The sequence below is a fragment of the Pogoniulus pusillus genome, chromosome 21 (genome assembly GCF_015220805.1).
Source record: "Pogoniulus pusillus isolate bPogPus1 chromosome 21, bPogPus1.pri, whole genome shotgun sequence".
NCBI classification, from domain to species: Eukaryota; Metazoa; Chordata; class Aves; order Piciformes; family Lybiidae; genus Pogoniulus; species Pogoniulus pusillus.
The window spans coordinates 10,022,882-10,047,996 of NC_087284.1; the positions used below are offsets into that span (position 1 = coordinate 10,022,882).

Below are 25,115 nucleotides of genomic sequence, written 5' to 3' on the forward strand. Positions count from 1 at the left end.
CTGGAAAAGGGGAGATTCAGACTAGATGTTAGGAAGGGGTTCTTTCCAGTGAGGGTGAGACACTGGAACAGGTTGCCCATGGAGGTTGTGGATGCTCCCTCCCTGGAGGTGTTCAAGGCCAGGTTGGATGAGGCCTTGAGCAATCTGTTCATAGAACCATACAACCATAGAATCAAACAGGTTGGAAGAGACCTCTAAGACCATCCAGTCCAACCTATCACCCAGCCCTATCCAATCAACTAGACCATGGCACTAAATGTCTCATCCAGTCTTTTCTTGAACACCACCAGGGACAGTGACTCCACCACCTCCCTGGGCAGCCCATTCCAATGCCAATCACTCTCTCTGTCAAGAACTTCCTTCTAACATCCAGCCTAGACCTCCCCTGGCACAACTTGAGACTCTGTCCCCTTGTTCTGTTGCTGGTTCTAGTGGGAGGTGTCCCTGCCTATGGGAGGAGGTTGGAACTGAATGATCCTTAAGGTCCCTTCCAACCTAATCCATTCTATGATTCTATGATTATCATGCACAGAACCAACCAATTTCTGATCACAGGCTCACAGGATATCAGGGGTTGGAAGGGACCCAAGGAGATCATCGAGTCCAGCCCTCCTGCCAGAGCAGGACAATACTATCTAACACAGATCACAGAGGAACACGTCCAGACAGGTCTTGAAAGTCTCCAGAGAAGGAGACTCCACAACCTCCCTGGGGAGCCTGATCATGCACTGATGGGTAAGTTTTGCCTTTATGTCTGTAACTTTCTTCCCCTTTTCCAAAATGCTTTCTTATAGGAAAACATGCTCCTTCTCCTGATATTTTTGAGTGCAGTTTGCTGTAGCTAGAGTGGCATTATATTGCTTGGCCAGATGGTCTGAATAATACTGAATGATTCCAGCCACTCTAACTACATACAGTTTTGTTGTAGAAGTTGTTTTGTAGGAAGAAGGAAAAAAAATAGTCCTCTCTGGAGATATTCAAGACCCACTTGCATGCATTCCTGTGTGATCTGATATAGATGATACTGCTCTGGCAGGGGGGTTGGATTAGATGATCTTTCAAGGTCCCTTTCAGCCCCTAACTTTCTGAGATTCTGTGGTATCACTGCTTTATTTCCTTTTATTCTCAAAAGCAGTCAAAACTGGGGCCAGAATTTAAAATACAACCAGTAAATGTGGGTTCTCAGCAATACCCCAAAGAAAGAGGTGATACTCAGCATCCTTCCTCAGAGAATCTGCTCTCCTGGAGGCATCCTGACCAAGCAGACTTTTGAAATCGTGGCTTAGCATGATTGGACAATGGGTTTAAGTTATGGTCTGTGTGCAACAACACGGCGACCAGCTATCTGCTGTGCCTACCCTGTTCTATGTTGCACATATTGAAGGCTAAATATGACTCAGTTTTTCAACATAAAATGAAAATTTGCTATTTCTTGCAAAAAGTTCCCTTTTTACACCCCCTCCCTCCTCAACCTAGAGATTTCAATTTTGAAATATCTGGGGTACTGATATTTCAGACTTCATTTCCCACAGGAAACCAGTGGATTCCATAATTCATTGCAGCAACTCAGAAAGAGGTGAAAACTATATGTAATGTAATCTGTTTAGGGAGACTCACTTAGCAAGAACAATGGTGGGATAAAGATCCAAAATATAACTCCCATGAGTGCTGTGGAAGTATTCTTCAGATGAAAATGTTCAGTTGCCACTTTTATATTTCATTTTTTTTAGTGAAAAGGCAACATATAGTAAAGAACAGCTGCCTACTTCAGTCTGGTTAACTCCTGTGTAACTGGAACATTAGATACAGACACTGGCTCATTTATCTCAGTAATGTCTGCATATACTAACAGCACTTGTCATTTATTTTTTGTCTGCAGTACTGTGGCAGATTATGGCACTTACAGAACATGTATCTTGTTAGCTGATATGAAACATGGTAGGAAAGACATAAAACTCCACTAAATTCTCCAGCCTAGCACTGTACTATTGGTAGCTTAATAGTAGTAAACGGAGGTCAGCATTAAAGTCTCTCTGATTTCATTTTCCACTTACCACATATTCTGTGGATCAATCACAGACTATGAGACTCCACAGCCCCTTCCACGAGAGGACAGATGACTTCATAGTTAGGGCATTAGATCTGAGTTTAAGAGATCTGGGTTCAATTTCCATCCCTCATATGGAATCTTGGGGAAATGATTTAATCTGTTGGTTCCTATGTTCCCACCTGGGAAGATGGTAATACTTCTTTCCAGCTGTTTAGCTTGAGGAAGACTGAGCTGGGATCTTAGCATTGATTATAAATAACTAAAGGACAGGTGACAAAAGGATGGGGTCAGACTCTTTCCACTGGTGCTCAGTGAGAGGACAAGGGGCAATAGGCACAAATAGAACAGAGGAAGTTCCATCTAAACATAAGTACAAGCTTCTTTCCTGTGAGGGTGCCAGAGCACTGGACCAGGCTTCCCAGAGAGGCTGTGGAATCTCTTTCTCTGGAGAGATTCAAAACTTGCCTGGACATGTTCCTGTGCAACTTCCTCTAGGCAAATCTTAGCGGGCGGGTTGGACCAGCTGATCTCCAGAGGTCTCTTCCAACCCCTACCATCCTGTCTTGTGGTTTAGTCACTTAAAAAGCACTTAAGTGCAAGGACTGCCTTAGAGCAGATGTCTGCATGCAGGGCTCAGCACGGCAGAAATCCAGCTCTTCTTGAGGAACCACTGTGAGACCACACTAATGGTGATGATAACCCATTTCCAGGGATCTAAATACATATGCAGCTTGGCTCGAGCATGCCCTTAAAGCCATGGTGGAAGGCAGATCCACCAGCTGAAAAGGTGTATGCAGCACCTTTGGGGAACTCACAAGGTGTGGCAAGTTATGCCCCACATGAACCTTTTGTAACAGTTGTGGGAGCAGCATCAGGGTGATGTTACCTGGAACCTGTGAAGCTTAGTTGCCTGGTATCTTCACCTGTTATCTGGAAAGCACTTGACTGACAGAAGCTGAGCAGTGCTTCACCCTGTGGGACTCGTGACAGCCATTGTCTGTCAACACATTCTATCACTCTCTGCTTATGCAGACAATTTTTTTCCTGTTTTCCCTTTCTCTCTCTCTCTCTCCCTTTTTTTCTCCTGGTGTATTCATCACTAGGCTGCAGACACCTAGTTAATCCATTTAGAACCTATCAGCTCTGTTCATCGGCTCATAAACCCATTACCTCGGAGGCGCGGAGCTCAGGGACACAGGTGCCAGACCAGTGCACAAAACCCAATTGAGTTATGTAGCAGGCGGCAGGGCCCTCGGATTCGTGGCTCTGCCTGCACGGGGAATTGCACGCGTTATGTGGCAGCAGCCACTTTATTAAATATCGATTTAAATCACAGCCTTTAATCAAATCTGATAGAAGACCTTTCTCACCTCCTGTCTCTCCTCCAGCCCCACGCCTCTCCCTCAGCCCTCCCCAGTCCTGTCCTGTCTCGTACTGGTCCGCCTGGTGACAGTGAAGCTGGGGAATGAATAGTCAGCGAGCAGTTCAACGGCAAACCCTTATCAACAGTAATGAGGCATTTGCGATAATCGAGTGATGAAATGTAAATGGGCAGTAATGAGCACAATTACATCCGCTGGGGAACCATCAAAGCCGCTTCTTTCCTCGCAGATAGATGAGCTCCCTTGCTGTCGCTGCCCATTGCTGCCTTTGCTCTGAGCATGGCGCAGATGTGGGGAGCAGTAGGGAGGGAGGCAGCACAGTGAAGAGCAGGATTCAGCAGTGCCTTGCTGCAGGAGCTCACTGACAGTGGCCAGGTAGCAGCCAGGCACCCTCCGTGCTAATTCCACCTTGGATGGTTAGCCTTTGCTGCCGTCACCACCACCCTCTCCTCCCTCCTTTCTGGTCCTTAGGGATGATTTGATTTGCTGCAATGTTTGAAAACTGCCTCATTGTGCTAACAAGATTAACTTGAGCCTATGTCTGTTTGATACACTGGAAATGCACAGGGTGACTCGGACTGGCTTTCTGCTGGAGCTGAAAGAGCCAAGAAATGGGGTGGTTGCCAGGGAACAGGCCCAATGGCAGCTTATGTCATTCTTGCCAGCGATGGACCAGTGAGGATAAACACTGACATGCTCAGGAAAGGGGGAAAGTCGGTGCCTCCATCATCCAGCCAGGAAAAGATTAACAGATCCCAGAAACTACTCACCCTGAAATAAACACATCAAACTGCATAATCTGGCCCAGTTACTCAGTTTATCCTGGGTAATTTGTGCAACTAAATAGTGCTAGAGAAGAGTCAAAGACCCAGGGTTAAAAAGTTGGGTTGCAAAGAAATCTGTGTAGAAAATACCCTTGCACCCACTGTGCATTCACCAAATTTCTCTTGACTATTTTCTGGGTCTCATGGAGTTTAACTGTGGCATGTAACCTAATTGTCAGTGTCCTTCTTTCCCTGCTTTAAAGCCACATTATCAATGGAGAATTATTGCAAGAGGTTAAGAAGTGATCAGCTAATGAAGGCCTATCATTTGTGATTTGTTCTTGTCTTCAAAATCACAGAGAGACTTCTGGTATGCTTAAGTCCTGGTCAAAGTTATGTTTCTGATATTTCCTTGAACTAAAATCCACTTTAATTATGCATTCATTATACCACATGAAGAATTCTTATGCAGACAAATCTCCTCTCTGCTGGATCACACACTTGAAAGCCAGGGCAGATGGTCTACTAAGAGCTCACTGCAGGGCTTTTGACCCTGGGCAGATCTGCAGAGAAGGGTAGGTGTCACATTCAGCATGGTCAAAAACACACCATCCCACTGAGGGTGCAGAAAGGAGCTGCTGGTAGAGGTGGAGTAACTGCAAACTGAATTTATCCACATCAGTCTCATTTACTATTTCACAAACTAACTTGAAAGAGGAAGGTGTGTGTGTGTGTGTATGTATATATATATATTAAATGCATACAAATTTTGCATAATTGAAATGGCTACAAAGTCTCTGGGATGACCACAAAATCAAAATGGTAGAACAAGCAGTAGAGCAAGCTAACACTGGTGGATAGAGAGCAATGGGATAGGAAATGATGAATCTTTGGTAGAACTCTTCTTCCAAGGACTACAAGAATTGTGATAGGTGGAATCTGAATGAAGATAAGGTTTGGGAATGGAGAGTGCCAACCAGAGAACAACTGGTTCTGAGGCAGGGAAAGAAATGTGAAACTCAAAATGTAAGACTCAAAATACTTGTCGAGTGTAAAGCCAGAGTAGCAGATCAAGCTGAACATACCCAGACTACCAGAGTCAAATCATTTTCCACTGAGTTTCTCTCTCATTTCTTACTTTCCAGCTCTCAGAGCATGTCAAAATGGCAATGAATTCCACCAGCTCATGCCAAGCAAGAAATTCCTCACGTTTTGAATCAGAAATACCTTCAGATCATGGTGGAGAAACTGCAAAAGCAAAGCAACCCAAATCCTAGTAAGAGAATCACATCAACTCACCTAGGGACTAATTACACTGGTGTGATGGCAGATGACTGTTGCAGGAATTTAGGGAAGATCCCACAGGTGAGTCAGCCTGGTGCAGTAGTCCACCCGTCTGCTCTCAGACCAAAGCAATCACGTGGTCAGCTCTGTCGCCAGTCACAGATGGTCTTCCTGAAGTCCTAAGGAGTTAATTAACATTATGGAGTTCTGTTGTCCACCACTACCAGGGTGTTTTTAACTGCACTAGTTTCAGTGCATGTTCTGTTTAGAAATACACCAGGATCTTTTACTTATTAGAAATGCAATAGCTGTTAAATTGTATTAGTTATTGACCTTAGCAGCAATAAACTGTAGCAAGAGTAGTCTACAGTAAACACTGTTAAATCATAATCAGCTGGCACAATGCAGGTGCTTCTGACCACTTGTGCCATGCTCTGTAAAATGCATTTGATCACAGTATATAAAAATGGGGGAGCACTGTATACAATGTTGAAATGCACTGAGTTTAAAGACATATCAACCAATTTATCATTTAACTTACGGCTTCACAAAAGCTATTAAAAAACACTGTGAGCCTGGAGGCCACACATATGCTACAGCCCTGGAAATGTAAAGGAGTTCATTTGAATCCCTTAATAACGACCTTGACCTATCGAACAAGGTGTACTTATTGTCAACAATTCATCTCACTCTTGACCCATGGCAAAACACCTAACCCTTGAATACTTATGGTGGGGGAGGAAAGGCTTGAGGTTTTTTTTTCCTCTCCTCTTTCCCCTGGTGAAATGGGCCATTTTTTCTCCCTGTTTAGCAAAATCTGGAACACAGATCATTAGAATGCTTTTGGCAGCTAATTTGAACATCAGTGACTCAACTTTGAGGAGGAAGCCTTTTTCTGCCCTAAAGAATCTCGAAGAGTTTTCAGACTACAGTAATTGAAAAATCCCTAAACACTCACTCACAGAGGAGATACACATTACTGCAGGAACAGTCTACAAATTGTAAAGTATTCAATTTACATTCTCAGTACCTCAGGGCAGTTGTGAAGAATTTATATCTTCAGAAACCTTTGAACTAACAAAAGATAACATTTCACAGTAAAGTCTACTTGCATAAAAGTTTTTTAACTCCCTTCATTCTTATTCTGAAGGAAGTGTCTTTTGCACTTCTGGAAGCAAGGCTGCACACAGGTATCCGAGATGTTAAAAAGGAGATGGAAATGGAAATAGAGGTGTAAAGAAAATGTAATGGACCTACTGCCTCTCATTTAGAACCTGAGTTCATTATTCACCGGTCCACATGTGATGTATTCTTGCTCCCAACTTGATGTCTTTTTAAATGATACGTTGGTTTGATCAATGTGCAAAGATTCTTAGTTATATTAAGGCCCATTATGCAAAGGGCTCGATAATGTGTAGGCAATGGGCACAGCTTCACCCTGGGTGAGGGCAAAAGGACCTTTTTCATTCTCTGTGTGTGGCATCTGGGGCAATGCGTAGTGTCACATCTGATGTGGTCAACAGGCTACATCACCCCTCTGTTTACACCGAGTCTTCATCTGCTTGGAAACATTGAGTTTTACAATGGCTTTTGATGAGACTCAGACCTGACACTTTGTACAGTCCTTCCCTTTAACTGGTGAAACATTTATTATTTTATTTAAAGTCGAGTCATTTCACAGATTAAATCACTTGGATCTCTAGCAACAAACCAACTTGTTTAGAGGCTCCTCTGTGAACCACACAAAAAAGCTATGTATTTATTTAGGATTAAAGAACCTCAAGGGATTCGTGCAATAGTAGGTAATGTTAATGATGTGCTTAAGTCACAGATAAGTCAGAGGTAGCATGCAGCTGGCACTTGACTATAATAAGATGAATACTGAGACTGTTAAACCATCAGGGTTCAAGCCAAATGTTTCTGTAAAGAAAGCTGGTAGTAGAAACAGGCATCACATTTTCTAACTAGGAAATGATCCTTCTCTTCCTCTGCTCCTTTTCTTGATCAAAGAGCACTTAATATAATTACCAATCTAATGACATCCCTTTGCTTTGACTTTTTTTTTTTAAATGTCTGTGGAAGAAAGGGGAGGAAGGACTACAAAAAAAAAAGAAATCTGCTTCAAGCCAACCCTAAATCTGTGATTACCATATTCATGTCCAACACTAAGTATTGTGTGGAAACATTAATGAAAGTTTTAAAATGCAATCACTGGTCAAAGTTGGGATTTTTTTTCCCCTTCTCTGTAAAGAAATTGATAAATGTTTCTATTAACTAATAACCCAGGAATCAACAGTCTTATAAAACCAGTTTATTCAGCCCAGAAAATTAGGCAATCCATCACGACTGATTTGTTCACATTTTCCCCTGCAAATAAGTGAGATGAAAACTTTAAAACCAATAAGATAATGCACTTAACAAATTCAGCTGAGAGAGATGGATAAACTAAGATGCCACTGGCATCAGTTAAGGAAAATCTGTCGTGTTTCCAATTATTTGAGCAGATTTTGTATCCCAATTTGCTGCCAGACTGGCTGCATCCCCCACTCCCCTCTTTCAAACCAAATCATCTGATCTTAAATCAGAACAAGCTCATCATATCACACTATGAAAGGCCAACAGGGGATAAATGACACCAGATGTTATATGAGTTTTCTTTTAGGCTTTCATTTCAGACTTACTGCATTCCCCATGCTGCTTTTTACTTGTCAAAAACTAAAATGTGCTTTGATAGATAACAACCCTATTTTCTTCACTGCCTGAGCTTAGAGAATACCATTAAGTATTGATATTGATGGTGCTTAACTAGGGAATGCAACCTGGGACTGCGGAAAGCAGGATCCTGGGATCTAGAGGTATCTTTCAGTCCCACAGATGCATTTTCCGCTAGTCCCAGGGTTTTTCAGTTGTTGCTGCTGGGGGTGGCGTTGGGACACACGCTGTGTGATTTTACAGCACAAAATGCGAGCTCACAGACAGACAGGAAGAGCAAGGAGGGGCAGGCACGCTCAGAAACATAACTCTCAGGCCCATCTGCTGCTGCTGTCTGAGCTGCTGAGGGAGCCGATGTCATACCGAAAGACTAACAATGAACTTGTGAAGCTGAACTGAGGCTCGCCCGTGCAAAATCCAAAGCACATCATTACAATTTGCGTTGCTTATGGTCTTCTGGAGTCATTGTGTGCCCAGACTGGTAGGGATAGGCTGGAAAATGGCAGAAACAAAGAGCAGCATGGACTGCTCAATAGCAGTGAGAGAGCCAGGCATGCAGGGCAAACAACATGCGTGGCACTGTATCCCACCAGCCTAGGTCTGAGGGAAGAAGCTGCTCTGTAAGGGAGAAACCTGATGATTTTTTCAAGATGTGGGCAGCTTTTAAAAGCCAGCTTACTCTTAGGTACCAACTGTGTTCCCAGTCTTAAGGTGGCTGGCTGGGGCTGCAAAGAACAGGATGGAATGAAAATGTGAGCCACCTTGGTAAAGGGCAAAGGAATAATGTGATAAATAGGCTAGTCTTGAACATGAAGGGAAAAGCCACTTCTTTGCTTAGTATCATAAATTACTGTTTTGAGGAGTCTTTATAAAGCTGCACTAGCCTTTCATAATTGCCACAAATATTTTCTTAATAAAATACCTAAGTAGTGAATGCACTTTGACTCTTAACCCCACAGTGACTGGTGATGTCACATCATACTGGTGTTTCACATCAAGATGATGTAGTTGTTGTTTTCCAGTGGCCCAGTGTGTGTGTTTGTATGGAGGCACTGCTATGTTCTCAAATACTTTAGTCTACTTCCTAGGAGTAGCTTTCTTGTCTCATGGGTGGCTGTAAGGAGGTTGCAGTTTAACCTCATTGACTTTCCTTCCAATACAGCCTGCAGATGCAGTAAGGAAGCACACTCACACAGACTCTGACTGCAGCTGCTGGCAAGCAGCATACTCCAAAGTGCACCAAAGTCAACAGGGTTAAGCCTCAGGAGTAGAGGAGAAGGTAAGGGTACAATCGGCCTTAGTGACAGCACCAGAGGCTCTCCTTTACAGATCCAAAATACTCAATCCCAGATTCTGAAGCAGAATTCAGCTCCATTTAAACGACGCAATAACTATGCTCCCTCAACCCTTTCTGCTGCTGCCTGTGTATTTCTGCCTGCCGTCGTGATTCCACTTACTCTCACCGACAGGTCACCTTTGCAACTCAGGCAAAATAAGCTTGGTGCACAATATGCACCAATAAGGCAGCAGTCATCAGAAACCATGACTTATAGCATTAAACAGCATCAGCTTGTTTTGGCGGACACTCTGCAATATCTGTGTAACATAGCATCAGTTGGTGCTGGGAATGAGCTGGCCTCAGCTTCCATCTCAGCAAACCTTTACAGTAAGCCTTCATCAACCCACTTGTGCATTGATGTGATAATGCAGAACACCCAAGGTACAGGGAGGGGGGCTGGCAGCAGGTGCATGGATATATTTAGGCATATTGGTCTAGAGATCAGTGCCCATGGGCACAAGAGAAGAAGGCTGTCACTCTTCAGTTGTCCAGCATTATCACCTCTACAGTTCCTGTGGCCCTATGGTAGCCAAGCTAAGTGTGGTACCAAATGGGCCACAGTGGAGAGAGACATCAGGCATATCACCTCTGCACCCACTGCCTGTCAGAAGAGAACCATATGGGCTTGGAAATGTGTGGTCCTGCATGCATGCACTCATCGTTTTCAGAGAGTTTGAGCTGGTAATCTTGGCCCCTTCGGAGGTCCTTCCCAAAAAGGTTCTCTCTGTATGCAAATTTCAAAGTGAAATTGTAAAAACACCTGGGCAAAGTGTTTCTGGAATTTGTGTTGGAAGACAGCCTCCCCAGAGAGCTCCTTCCTTCAACCAGGAAAGCAAAATGGCTTTCGTGACAGTGTGAAATCAAAGCAGTTTGAACCACAGTGGTAACTGCTGACAACAAACCACTCTCAACCAAACTCCAGGCTGAATATTACAACCAGAATTTAGGTGGCTAAGGCTTTGGCATGACTGAAGAAAATCAACGCTCTGCTGATATACAAGTCACCAAACAGGAGCAACATTAATCAAATCAATGACTTCTTTGACTGTATCATATTCAACACAGCTAAATCCCACCCATCACTTGCTTAGGTCATCGACACAGTAAAATCACCATGTTCTGTTGCTGGCTTGCTTGTGGAAGCAAGCTCCTAATTTAATTATTGTATAGCCTCTGCTCTTATTGCTGAGCTATTTCCTTTTACATTTGCTCTGATCTAAGACACGTCATTTCTTAGTCCGAAGATAAAAGAAACAACATTGAAACATCCCCCAGCAGTAACCCTCTTAAAATAGAAGTCTGGGAATTAACAGCAGCCACGTAGATATCTTTGAGATCACAGGAGCAACTCAGAATTTCCCAGCATACAACTGTATGAATATTTGCCTTCCCATATCTTTCCAGTTGAGAATGAGGCAACCAAGTAACGGGATTTGAATGCATATTGGCTTGCTGCCTCTGCTGTTTTGATTTGCAGACTGGCCAAGCAGAACACAATTAGTCCTTATTGACACCTTTACAGGAAGCACTCATAAGGGAAATAAGAAATTGAAAATGTCCTTAAAAAGATGGAAGCAAAATACTGTATCAAAGCTTGCTGGTATATAAGAGAAGCCCAGAAAAGTGCTCAGTCAGAATATTTGTATTTCTGTATCATTTAGGAAAATCCTATTATGGCTTTAGCCACAGAGACATCCCTGGTGTGCAAGATAGAGGCAGTTCATAAAATACATAGCATTTTCAGCTTGAAAATAGGGCAACCTATTGCTTTTTGTAGATGGCTATGTTACACCCCAGTTCCCATCAATAGAACATAATCTCATTGCAGCAGGCAATACTCAATATCAATGAAACACTGGTATTGTAGGTATTTGCAGACTGCCAGTACCTAAAGGACAGAAAGACTTTGTGTTTTTACAAGGGCCAATATCTCTGCAACACATTTATGAAACAAGGCAGCACACCAAGGAGGCAAAGGAGTTATATGCATGTGTCCACAGAGCTGTCTGCAGGCGTTTGTTTGCTCTTTCTCCCCTCTCTCTCTTCTCTGACACTTTGTGCCGTCTTCACCTTATACCCACAAAGTTTCACTAGCAATGTCAGTTACCCAATTAGTCCCCTGCCAATTAATGCCAAATTAGATGCCTGCTGTCAGTGTTCACTAGCACTGATGGAGTGTATGGTAATAATCTGTAACCAGGATAATGCTTTAAGGAGTCTGCATTGTTCTCTGGAAAGGGGTTTTAAAAAAAATAAGGGAAAGAGTGAAAAGGAGAAATAAAAAGTATGTTGTACATTCACGTATGCCATCAGCAGGCAGTGCTAAAATAAGTTTTGTTGTGCAGTTATCCCAATGATTAAAATATAATAGGCTAATGAGATTACAAAGCTGATTGTGAACAAGACCAATTGTGTTAATTGGAGACTCCTGAATGGCAATTTGAGCTGCTGCCGCTGCTGAGTTTTGAAATATAATCAGTTTTACTAATTTTATCTGATTTCTTAATGAAGCTTGCCTTGAGCAATTGTTCTATGTGTTCTTTAGCAAACAGCGTGTGTCATAACTGCTGACATTAATCTTGATTACTTTAGTTAAAATAAATAGTTATACTTGGGCGGCTCTCAGAAAATACATTATAGCAAATGTAATGTTAGGAAGAGATGAGGCTTTACTCCTTATATTTCTTGCTTTTTCTATATTGTATTTGCAAAGTCCCAACAGTGAAACACGTTTCTTCTGTGACCTGATCTCTTTTGGACTCCCCTACCTCTTGCCCACGCTTCAGAAGCACATTTCTGACTTCCACAGAAAGAGGGATAAAAGCAATATCTTCATTATGGGAAAAAAAGTCTACTAAGAGTGTAGGAAAAAAGGAAATCCACCAACAAAATCCATCTCAGAAAAAAAGCAAGCAAACAAAACAAAACAAAACCCAAGCACACTACAAAGAGCTTTTTCATGCATGAATCTCAAAGTTGGCACACACATTCTCACCACCTCATGCTCCAGCTGCCAGCACTAACACTCAAGCCTTATAGAAATGCTCTCTCTCATATAGCTTATTTATTTTTATGGAGGATTAATATACTTAGGATAGCTCTTTGGAGCTTTTGCAGTGCATTTGATGGGCTGCCGTACCATATTGCCGCTTAGGAAGGGACAAATAAACATTAACAAAAATAAACAGTAGAAAAGAGGAAATGGGAATATAAGTGCAGTCTGAATTAATGGTAAACATAGCTAGAGATTGCTCATATTTCAGAACTCACATTATGGTCTTGCCATTACAGGGATAATCCTTTCATAATTAAGATAATGGCTAACTAGTCTGATAGGTATTATACATCTTTTTGAGCCAGTATGCTTATATGACAACATAATTTGCATGTACTTATTACTGGACTATAACATCTGTGGATTTTCTATGTAGTTGCATTGATTAGGTACTTGGATGATAAATAGAAACCAATTTGGGAAGATGATATAGAATATATTAAACATTTATTTCACCCTTTATAGCCAGCACTGCTTTGGTGCATTAAAAGTGTTTTGTCTGGCCTGAGTAATAATCTATGTCCAATTAGGAACTAAATATATAATAAACAGTCAGGTTTTTAATCTATATGTGTGTAGCAATTTCTTTAGTCATGGGGTTTAAGAAAGAATTACCAAGTTTTTTCTCTAAGACAAGCTGTTCTGGAACAGGAAGGGTCATGGGCAAGCATCATGAGCAGCAAGAGTGGCTTCATGCAGTGCTGACAAAGACTGCACCAAGGACCAAACAGCAGCATTTTCTACTCATATAGAATGAGTAGCATTTTCTACTCCTATAGCTATAATGGGTGAAAGTCTGGATTTCCTACTCAAACTCTACTCCCTCAGCACTTAATTGCACTGCTGCTTGATACACTGCAGTTAGACAATGTGTCAGCTTTCTACGGATAAACCTGACTTCTATGGGGGAGCTGACATCTGATGTATGCTGTTTTCACTCCGTGTCCTTAAAGTATTGCCTTTTATTTAAAACAATCTCCTCTCCTGCTTAAAAATCAAGGTAGACATTTTGAGAAGGAAGCAAAAAAACCCAAACAACAAACCAGAAAAGGTATTTCCACAACAATCTTTCCTTGAAAAAATTCATACGTGATTCATAACTGTAATTCAGATACTCACTGTCCCCATCAGCCTGGGTCCCTAAAATACTTCTTTGAGAGATCACAGAGTCATAGAATCAACCAGGTTGGAAGAGACCTCCAAGATCATCCAGTCCAACCTAGCACCCAGCCCTATCCAGTCAACCAGACCATGGCACTATGTGCCTCAGCCAGGCTTTTCTTGGGCACCTCCAGGGATGACGACACCACCACCTCCCTGGGCAGCCCATTAAACAAGGCTTCACTTTAATCATATGGATTCATGGAGTAGGCTCATGCTACCTTCAGAAGGCCTGCTTCACTCAACGAGTAAAAAATCCAAATGAAATTGACTTTGTGTATTTTTACTTAATAAATATGAAAATTTATACTTAATGAGAACCTACTTTTACCCATCTCTGCCTTCCTTAATGAGAGCTAATTGAACAGAACAATCTTCATTTGGCAGGACACATCACGAGGGCTTGTCTATACTTAGAAATTGACTGAAATAACTAATCTAAAATGGTTGAGAAATATCCCTACAGCTTTCTGCCCAAATAGCTGTTCCAGAGCAATTATTTCAAGAGAGCTATTTTTGTAAATTTTCAAGTGTATACAAGTCTCAAATCTAATATCTGGCTGGCATTACACACCCAACTAGTTTTTATGGATCAACCTCTTTGGTCTGGTATGTCGCACTGTGGTAACAAAAAGAATATAGTAACACTGGTGCTGATTCGCCTTTATCCTAATGCATGATGCTATTAAAAAAACCACACAACTAACATTAGTGCCAGGGATAATTTGGCTACAGATGACCTGGATAGCAAATCCACAGTACCAGCTGCAAATTCCTAGCCCCAGATATTTTTAAAGGTACCATACAGGCTACCTCATGATAATTTTTTTCACCTTTTCACTTCCCATTAGGGATGAATAATTTATTTCTCGAGTGCTTTCATTGTGATTTGCAGACAGTCAGGCTGCTGCTGTAACTTCCAAAGGTACAGAAGTGTATGATAAGCCCTACTTTAGGTCCTGGCTGTGTTTGGTGCAAGAATGCCTAGTAAGTTTCAAAACTCACGTGTCTGTCTTTGGGGGTCTGGCAGCACACCAAAACAGCAGCCTCTGCTAGAACAGCCTGGATCCAGCAGATGTGGATTGATCATTCCTTGTTATGTGTGAGAACCACTTCCCTCAGCATGACCACTGCTTTAATCTTGTATTTTAAACATAAACAGAATGGCAGATTTTACAGTATAATCTGGTAGGCATAGCAGCCTTTTAGAAGAAGGAATCATTAACCTAGAAGCTATGTTTAAGTTAAAAGGACAGACAACAGGAAAGGGGGAGAGAGGGAGAGAAAAAGAGGTTGGTTTTGTTCACGATTTAACACACAACTGTGATCTGCACGCCTCAAAAATGCATTGCTGGAGCAGAAATAAACCTTGCTACAAGCAGGGCAGGGAAAAGTGGCAAAAGGAAAAAGCCTGAGGAGGACAGGGAGAGAAGAAGGAAAAATGAATTTTAACATTTTCTCTCCTGCTGCATTTTGGAAATGTAACACAAACTCTGTTATGGTAGGAAAGTTCTTGTTGCTGTGCTGCTGAGAAGAGCTGGAAGAGAAGGAAGGTATATTGAGAAAGGCAACACCTGTCATGAGACCAACTGATATACGTGAGGACAGAACAGAAGAGGAAATAGTGGTGTACTCTTTTCTCTTGTCTTCGAGTCAAGCAGTTTAAAGGAAACTTCCATTCTATTACAACACAAGGTCATTTTTGTTTAGAGGATAACTAGATTGCTGCTAACATTGATGTATTAATCAATTTGCAAAGGGAGAGCTTCTGGGACAGCTTCTCATTTATACTACCATCCCTTTTGTATCAGGCTGGGCAGATTAAATGGAATTTACACCCTTGTTTAAGTTTGTTTTACATTGCTATGTTATTAGTGTAAATAAGAATCAGACCCTCTGCTCTTAAACTACTCCCAACGGTGGCTTCAATAATAAAGATCCAAATGTGAAACTGATGCTACTCATTCATTATCTCCTCTGTCTTACTAGAACACATTTTGCTCAAGTTTATATGTGTATAAATGTGTGTGTAAATGTATTGACATCACAGGTACAGAAATGGATCAGGAGAACCTGTGCTAGCATTGATAAAATCATTTATATTTTCTCATCTTGCATACACATGCAGCTTTCCTTATCCTTGATTACAACAAGAAAGATGTTAGATTGATCTATTTTTATCTTCATTTTTTTTTTGCTTGGAGGTTGTGTTTTAAAATTTGACCCCTGTGAAGACAGCATGCAAAAAAGCAAGCCTTGAAACTTGCTGTCAGTGTGTGTGACTTAAATCCCTTGTGTAACTTGAGCTTGTGCTGCCCAATTGGTCACTGCAGTTGGGGTTCCCAAATGTATATCACAGAATCACAGAACACTAGAGATTGGAAGGGACCTCCAGAGATCATTGAGTCCAACCACCCTGCCAAGGCAGGATCCCCTAGGGTAGTTTGAATAGGAACATATCCAGGTGGGTGTTGAAAGTCTCCAGGTAAGGATACTCCACAACCTCTCTGGGCAGCCTGCTCCAGTGCTCTGTCACCTTCACCATAAAGACATTTCTCCTCATGTTGAGGTGAAACCTTCTATCTTCCACTTTGTAGCTACTGTTCCTTGTCTTACTGCTGCTGATCACCAAAAAGAGATTGGCCTCATCCACTTGACACCCATCCCTCAAATATTTATTGAGATAGATAAGATCTCTCAGTCTTCTCTTCTCCAGACTGAATAGCCTCAGGTGTCTCAGCCTGTCTTCACAGAGGAGATGCTCAAGGCCCCTAATCATTCTTGTGGCTCACCACTGGACTCTGTAGGCAAGCCATGTGACCATGAGGCTTTTCCAGGTATTTCCTGGGAGTTGTTTTATACACGAGTCACCGGCAATGACTGAAGTAGGTCAAGGTAGAGCAAGAATGAAGTCATCCAGTTGGGTGGCTGTTGTCTTAATATAATTTGGTGATGTGGTGATAGGTTGTGTTGATGTGACAGGATGCACCAGAAGGAAATGAGATACGTCTGAAAGGAGCCACCAGAAAAGCTTAGGCATGGCCAAATGCATGTATATATGTGAAGCTAAAACTGGGGAGATATCTGTGTCCATCTATAAATGACATCCTGCTGACCTGCCCGTGGTGGAGGACCATCATCAGCTGGGTTTTCCATTTGCTTGAGGGAGTGAGCAATAGCTTTTTTTTTTTTTCTCCTATTCTTCATTCAAACTAAGGCATTTGTAAACAAGAAGAAAACTCATACCAGATGGGACCTTACTTTTCGTAGTGCAAAGACCAGATTGTTATTTAATCCTTCCAAATTGATTTACTATGTTGGGCATTCCTTCTGTTGCTAAGGGTAGGAGCTTAGGCATTTTTGGGGGTTGCCCACCTCATCCCAGAATGCAGTGACTTATGTCCCAGAGCTTATGACTTGTCTTACACCCAGAAAAGCTGAAGTCACAGACAAGGCACTCATATCTCAGGCATCAGAAGCGTTTAACAGAAGATGAGTGCCTTTACTGCCTTCTTTACATCATCTCTACATGTGAGAAAGAGAGGTGACAAAATGAGCCCTTCCTTTAATTCTTCACAGTCTTCTTTTTTGTTCTGTCACATCTGCACTTCTGAGATGCTTTGCTAACTTTTTTCTTTTTACCCTTTAGTTTCTCAAGTGGATCTGCTAAAAAAGGACCGTTACTATTTTTTCCAGGCAATATTTACTTCAGTTATGCCACAAAGTCTACAATCAGGTTTGTCTTTCAAAAGAGAACATTGCCTCAGACTGCACATACATGTAAAGGCTATATGTAGATTATTTGCATTTTTTTGTAGCTAGGGTTCACATCTTTCTATAATATTTTTATTCTGCTGTTTGTTTTATTAGTGTTTTTTAATGTACTTGTCATGCATGGCTGTGACATTCTCTTTAATACAGAAGGGAAGCTTTTGATACAACAGCTAAGACTGACTTAATTGCACAAAAGAAAAGGAAAAAGAAAACACCCACAATTGAAGGTGGACTTAAAGGCTACAATTTGCCAATAAATGCAATCCATCACTTAAACTGGCATGTAGTTTTGACTATATAAGTATTCCCGATGAAATCTAGGACAGGGGACTGTATTTAGAACAGTTTTCAAACACTCTTCTGACCAACTGGATTTGGAACAAGTTTTGTGTTTGAGCATAATACGATTAACAACCACAAGGAAAGAAAAAATAAGTAGGCTAAAGAGTTATCCTAGGTTGTCTGTGGAGCAATTTTGTTCCTGATGCTACGCCTTGGTGGGAAAAACCTTAAACCATGCCACCAAGTGCCACATCCGATATTTTCTTAAAGACCTCCAGGACTGGTGACTCCACCATCTCCCTGGGCTGTCCATTCCAGTGCCTAATCACCCTTTCTGTGAGGAACTGCTTCCTAATATCCAACCTCAACCTTCCCTAGCACAGCTTCAGACCATGCCCTCTTGTCCTGTCACAAGTTGCCTGGGAGAAGAGCCTGACCCCCACCTGACTATGACTTGCCTTCAGGTAGTTGTAGAAAGTGATAAGGTCCCCTCTAAGTCTCCTCTTCTCCAGGCTGAACAACCCCAGCTCCTTCAGACTTTCCTCATACAACTTTTCCTCCAGCCCCCTAACCAGTCTCATCACTCTCCTCTGAACCTGCTCAAGCACCTCAGTATCGTCCCTGAAGTGAGTGGCCCAGAACTGCACACAGCATGCTATGAAGCAGCTTACTGAGTACCCAGAGCCTGTGAGGAAACCATTGTTTGAATGTAAGAGCAACATCTGATCTGTGTTACCTTCCTGTGTGGACAAGACCCGAAGTGCTGGAAAACTACAAGACCCGAAGTGCTGGAAAACTACCCAAAAGGAGTTTGCAGTCAATAGGAGCTGGCCTATTGTCTCAAGTAATGAGCAATGGGACAAGAATCATAGAATCATAGAATCAACCAGGTTGGAAGAGACCTCCAAGATCATCCAGTCCAATCCAGCACCCAGCCCTATCCAATCAACTAGACCATGGCACTAAGTGCCTCATCCAGTCTTTTCTCGAAGACCCTCAGGGACAGTGCCTCCACCAACTCCCTGGGCAGCCACAAGGTGTGCCAGGCAAGGCTTAGGTTGGATATTAGGAAAAAAGGTTTTCCCTGAAAGAGTTGTCAAGTCAGACTGACCAGGGAAACAGTGGAGTCTCTAACTCTGGGTTTAAAAGATGTGGTGCTGAGGGACTTGGTTTAAGAGCGGACTTTCTAGTGTTGTGTTAATTGTTTGGCTCAATGATCTTAAAGGTCTTTTCCAACAAAATGAATTCCAAACCAAACATAATAACTGGCATGTTTTCTTGAGAGAGAAGAATTGAATCCATGTATTTCCTACCTTGTATCTGGTATATTTTCTTTTGATTTAAAGAAAGATTGCAATAACAGGAACTAATGTAAATTTTGTTGTCTTTTGCTAAATGTCTATTTTCAGACTACAACTTTCAGATCTGTAGATTCAAGAACTTATGTTTTTATTCCTCTCTATCTCTTTAGCTCAGTAATGCCACTTGGTTTTAAGCAGAGCTATCTTTACACTAAGGTTTTAAAAACAAGTCAAAACTCCAATTTTAAGGAATCACTAGTAAAGAAATAAAAACTAAAGTCTACCTTTTTTATATTGGTTTGGAAGTTCTGACTGCTGAGTTGTTTTTTTTTAGGACTTACAATGATTTAATTCTTTGTGTCAAAATATTCAGTTAGTTCTTTACGATAGGTACATTAATCCATACTAGAAACCAATTGGAAGATAGAGAAAAATAAAGAGCTTGGGTTTGCTTTCAATTTTTATGCTTATAGTAGATATAAAAGATTCATCTCCAGCATTTTGAAGGCCTCAATGGACATTATGAAGAGAAACAGTTGGCTTAACTATGCCATTACACTATTATTTAGTATGGTTGGTTAAAACAATAATATCTATTTAAGTAAATATATTTTTCCCTTCTACACATCCATCAAGTTTAAGACAGATTTATTTGCTCAAGCAGAACTATTTGAAAGTGTTTTTCCCTGCAGTGTTAAAGATGTGAGTTCTATATAAATAGTTTTCAACACAAAGGAAAAATAGTATTCATCTGATGAAAAAGAGGTACAGCACTTGGCATATCCTAGCATTATGTAGAGGCAAAAAAATGAAGTAGTTAAGTGATTAAACTAAAATGCTGGCTAGCTGAATGCACAAAGATATAAAGTACCCTTCTAGTCAGCGACAAATAAATGAAGCAAGCAGCCTACTTTGTAGAGTGTATTTAGCCAAATATTTCACAGCTTTGACAAATGTAAACAAGAGTAACAGATAAAGCAAGTTAACCTCCTTGATGATTTAAATCATGACTAAAACAATCAATTTAAATCCTTGGGAATAAATCAAATCAGTGAAAGCTTTGGGTTTGTTTACACTTTTCCTACCTATTATTGCAGCGAGCCCCTGGCGCACATCTGCAGTATCGGTGGTAGTGAATCACGCCTGCACTTGGTTTGGAGCTGTCTCCTGGTAAACAAGCTTGGCAAGCTCCCTGTCCACTATATGGTTTAGCTCTCAGTCACAGCTGGTTTTCACACATAATATTTAAGAAACATGAGATCCTGGAGGTTTTCACACTGGGAAGTACCTAAGTGCTAGCCAAGATGCTACTGATAGTTTGTGAACCATTTTGGAGTAACATGTGAACACAAGGGCAGCAGTAGGACGGCTACCATGGCTGATCAGAGAGATGTCCGCCCTGCTCACCTCTACAACAGTGGCCAGCTTTCTTCCCTGGGAGCGGAGCAAGGTGGAGATGAGAGCATTCCCATATTTCATGCCCTTCTTTCTCTTTGTTTTCAAGTCAGCATGGTGCAGCAGGTTCAATTTCTTTAGCAGAGTGAGACACTAGTAATAAAGTTTACCATGTGGTGGCTTTAGGGGAGATAAAGAGGCAATTCCATTGCTGCTCCAAGTGTGTAATCTTCATACAACAGAATCACAGAATCATTTTGGTTGGAATTGACCTTAAAGGCCATCAAGTTCAACTGTTAACTCACCACTGCCAAATTCACCACTAAACCATGACCCTCAGCACAATGGCTACACAACATTCAAATCCCTCCAGGGATAGTGACTCTGCCACTTCCCTGTGCAGCCTGATCCAGGGCTTGACAGCCCTTTACAGAAAGACATTTTTCCTAATATGAAACGTAAACATCCTCAGGCACCACTTGAGGCCATTTCCTCTTGTCCTATGACTTGTTAATTCAGAGAAGAAACTGACCCCTACTTTCCACCATCTACTTTCAGGTAATTGCAGAAAGAGAGAAGGTCTTCCCTGAGTCTCATTTTCTCCCAGGTCACTCAGCCACTCCTTCATCCTTCACCAGCTTCATTATCTTCTTTGAACACACTCCAGCACATCAATGACCTTGTAGCAAAGGGCCCAAAACTGAAGCCAGCATTTGAAGTGCAATTTCACATGGTAAGGATGAATGATTTGACATCTCTTTTTAACTAGAAACTCCTTGGTTCTAATTTTTTACTCATTGTCATGCTGATGTTGATATCTGAGTGAGTGAAACAGTTCAGATCTCACAAAAGCTTCCAGTCAAGGGGCAAGTTTGAGAACTGGTCACAAGATAGAAGAAACCTGCTTTTATTTCCGGTTTAAAAAGTCACTTTTTGAGAAATTTGATCTGTAAAACTGCAGGGCATGATACAATGATAATAAATACATAGAAGCTTTTGTATTTATTAATTGCACGTGAGATAGAAAGCAATGGGAGTGATTTGCTAAATTAGAACCAAGATTTTGTTTTTATAAGCAGCTGCTGTTTTAGCTGCAGATTCTCATACAAAAGCCACCAGTGAGATTTTCGAGTGTTGGGAGACTGTGAACTGCTTAAGCATTACAGATAAACAAACAAGATCATCTGAAGCACGTGACTCCTTAAATTTACCTTCTCCGTATGTCCCAAGATGGACATTTAAAATGAAAACAACGCAAATAGTGACAGTCTCTAAAGTCTTGTCCCCAGCTGTTCTATCAGAAGCAAATTTGAGATCTGTTTCTCAGAAATTGCTTATGAGCTTCCACTTAGTGTTCTGAAACATGAACGATAAGTGGCAAGACATTGCTGTGTTCCGAGCTCAGAAAACGGAAACTTAGGCACTGGAAATTTATGTCACTTCTTCAGAACTCAGGAAAGATTTGGGAATACAACTCCTGCTTTTAGCTTCAACATCTTCTGCCCGTGTTCCAGAAACGGGAGATTTTACTGTAACAACTGTGTGGTTTTCCCGAGAGTGGGAGGTAAATCCTCTCCCATCCTATTTTTGTGGTACTGAATCTTTGATCTTTCTTGTCAAATTACTTCTTGTGTCTGTCAACAGGGCATTTAAAACCCAAAATGTGCAAAGGAAAAGCTCTGCCACATGGCAGGTATAAAAAGCAACAGTTCCAAGAGTTCATGCCAATTTAAAAATCTACCCTTTGCATTTAACCTGACATTCTTCTGTTACACTGCCCAGTGCAATTTCATTGTTGACTACAAAACTACAAAGGAGTACTTAATTTTTCCCTTTTGCTGTAATCCCATTAATTAGTCATGACTGACATTTAGAGACATGCAGAGTGAGACACCCCCACACAGTTTCTTTTTGACGTTCCCTGAATTCGGCTCACCTCTAAAAAGACAATATTTTCCCTGCACCCCCCCTCTATATTTCCCAATGAATGTCATCCAAACAGCATCATCTTTCAAACATTGCACTGAAATTCCTCGCATGCCAACAGTGCAGTGTGGGAACCTCTAAAACTGTCCCCCGCAGGTTTGAATTCAACCCCCGAAGGTTCACTTGAGTTTAATTTCACTAATCACACAGGGACGGTTATTTTTCGCTCTTGCTCAGCTTCTCTTTCATATGCGAGCACACACACACCACACACACACACGCACTGCATCCCTCCTGTTCTGTTGCACTTAAGTCCAGATTAGCTCTGACCATCCCCGCACGCAAGCGGAGAGCAACACAACACCACGGTGCCTAAGACCATAAGGTGGGTCCTTTGCTCCAAGCCAATTTATTCACATTTGCAATGGGAAGATTGATTTTTATTGTATTTTATTTTCATTTCCTACCCCCCCCGCCCCTGCATTTCTGAGTTTATTTAACTGATTTCAGAAACTGCCACAGAGGTGGGGGTAGAGATCGTCTTCAAGGTTGCTGTCATCTGGAATTTTATGTCCTTCATTTTCTTTCGCTCTGTATGCCTGTCACATCAGCTTAACTGTGAGTAGCGTACTAGCCAGTACCTCTGGCATACTGTATATTAATAGAATATTGATATAGCCCAAATACTGTTGTGGGATTCATCATTTGGTAAATCCTCTGCCGTCTGCAGTTTTACAGAGCCGTTTAATTAGCAATTTTACAGCCTCCTATTCTCTCATTAAATTAATTAATAATTAAGTTCAAATATAGGCATCTTTAATGTCATAATTATATTTCAGTTTTATGGTCACCAGAGTTTAGCTCATTAGGCAAGGTAGTCATAAACCATAGCTCTATTTAGGGGCTGAGGCACTGACGCACAGGTTCTCTGCTTCTGCTTAGCATTTTTATCCTTCCCACTTTTTCCTCTGCTTCCCAACCCCCCCTTCATCTCACTGCTCTCTGCTAGCACAGGCATTTTTTTTCCTTTATCATTCAGCTGTAAGGTTTAAAAAAAATCCTTCCCACATGCTCTCAGAGCATCCCCTCCACCCCAAAACTCTTCCTGGGACAGCTCAGCAACACCGGTCTGTCCTGGACTTTGCCTCTTTGAGAATCTCAGGGACTTGTAGATGTGGTCTTGAGGGACACAGTTTAGTGCCAACCTGGCAGTGTTGGGTTAATGGCTGGACTTGATGATCTTAAATGTCTCTGCCAAGTAAAATGATTGTATGATTCTATGAACACCACTGTCAGTGATGGGCGCCCAGCAGCGGCAACATTTTCTGAGGCATTGTGTTGGTGACATTCTACTCCTGGTTTGTCCGCGTGATTTGCCAAGACATGGGACTTAGTAGTGGCATTTCATACAGTACGATACATTGTGTTCTGGTTTATATGTAGTGGGTTTATTTCAGTCATTATCACTGATTAAACCAGCTTAGTTGAAAAGGCAAAGCAAAACTTGGCTTTGAAATTGTTCTTATTTAATTTTGTTTGTGCTCACATAACCCAGGACAGCACTAATTATCTCTTTAGTGTAGCTCATATTTCTAATGTAATTCATATGTAAATTGTAATTTAATTCATATGGGAATGTTTGTGTTCCTTGCATATTCTCAGTAAAGAGCACAAACAGTGAATTAAAACTGTTTGGAAATGAAAACTTTATGTTGCCTTTTTTTTGAACTGTCTTTGATTTGTTTTGGCTTGTTGTTTCTCTAATGAATCACAACTCAATTGCGTGGCTGCAGCCCATGTATTCAGCCTTTTCTCTCTGTATTTAGGAAGCTTGCTCACTGGCCTGCTTTTCCTTCTGACTTTGGAAGGCTCAGCATGGGGGGGGGAAGCTTTCTGTATGCTCCCTACCTTTGAAAAAAATCATCATATGATGACTGTTATTAATAATGAACAATTATAGAGTGTATTTGTACTGCTACAGAGCCTATGAGCATGGCACTGACTTTGCCACTTTGGCAGTCAAACACAACCAAAAGAGAACAGCAAGGCTGTAGGAATGTTAGTTCTGGTTTAGCAGATCTGATAAGATGAGGCTGCAGTTTCAAGCCCAACCCAATTTTTTAATCTAATATTGTTTACATTTTTATTGCCTTTTAAAACTGCATATTGCCTTTTAAAACCATGAAACTGCTTCCTGAGGTATTGCTGTTGTCTCTAACAACTTCTGCTGCCCACAGCAAAGGGGTCTTTCACAGTATCACAGTATCACAGTATCACCAAGGTTGGAAGAGACCTCACAGATCATCAAGTCCAACCCTTTACCACAGTGCCCAAGGCTAGACCATGGCACCAAGTGCCACATCCAACCTTGCCTTGAACTGCCCCAGGGACGACGACTCCACCACCTCCCCAGGCAGCCCATTCCAGTGCCCAATGACTCTCTCAGTGAAGAACTTTCTCCTCACCTCGAGCCGAAATTTCCCCTGGCGCAGCCTGAGGCTGTGTCCCCTTGTTCTGGAGCTGGCAGAAAGTCAAAATTTCTTATTTGTATGAGTAAAGAACAACAAAAAATGTTCCCAAACTGCTGAATTTATCAGGACAGGTGTTTTTCTCGCCATACATGGGGATAATGCTGCAGGATGTTCTAACACCAGAACTAAATGTATCAGCAAATGCAACAAGCTGGGTAT

General features: G+C 41.6%; 1 protein-coding gene across 15 annotated transcripts in view; it reads right to left on the minus strand.

Moving 5' to 3' along the window:
- LOC135184794 (uncharacterized) overlaps positions 1-25,115 on the minus strand; it is a 616,367-nt gene that overhangs the window by 61,213 nt on the left and 530,039 nt on the right. For 14 of the 15 annotated variants that reach the window (XM_064160870.1, XM_064160872.1, XM_064160881.1 and 11 more), the window contains one exon: positions 5,496-5,659. In XM_064160870.1, the coding sequence (XP_064016940.1) occupies positions 5,637-5,659 (23 nt within the window). In that variant the 3' untranslated portion in view covers positions 5,496-5,636. Of the gene's footprint in view, positions 1-4,577; positions 4,760-5,495; positions 5,660-25,115 lie in introns of those variants that run through there. The other variant, XM_064160874.1, reaches the window with a different exon arrangement.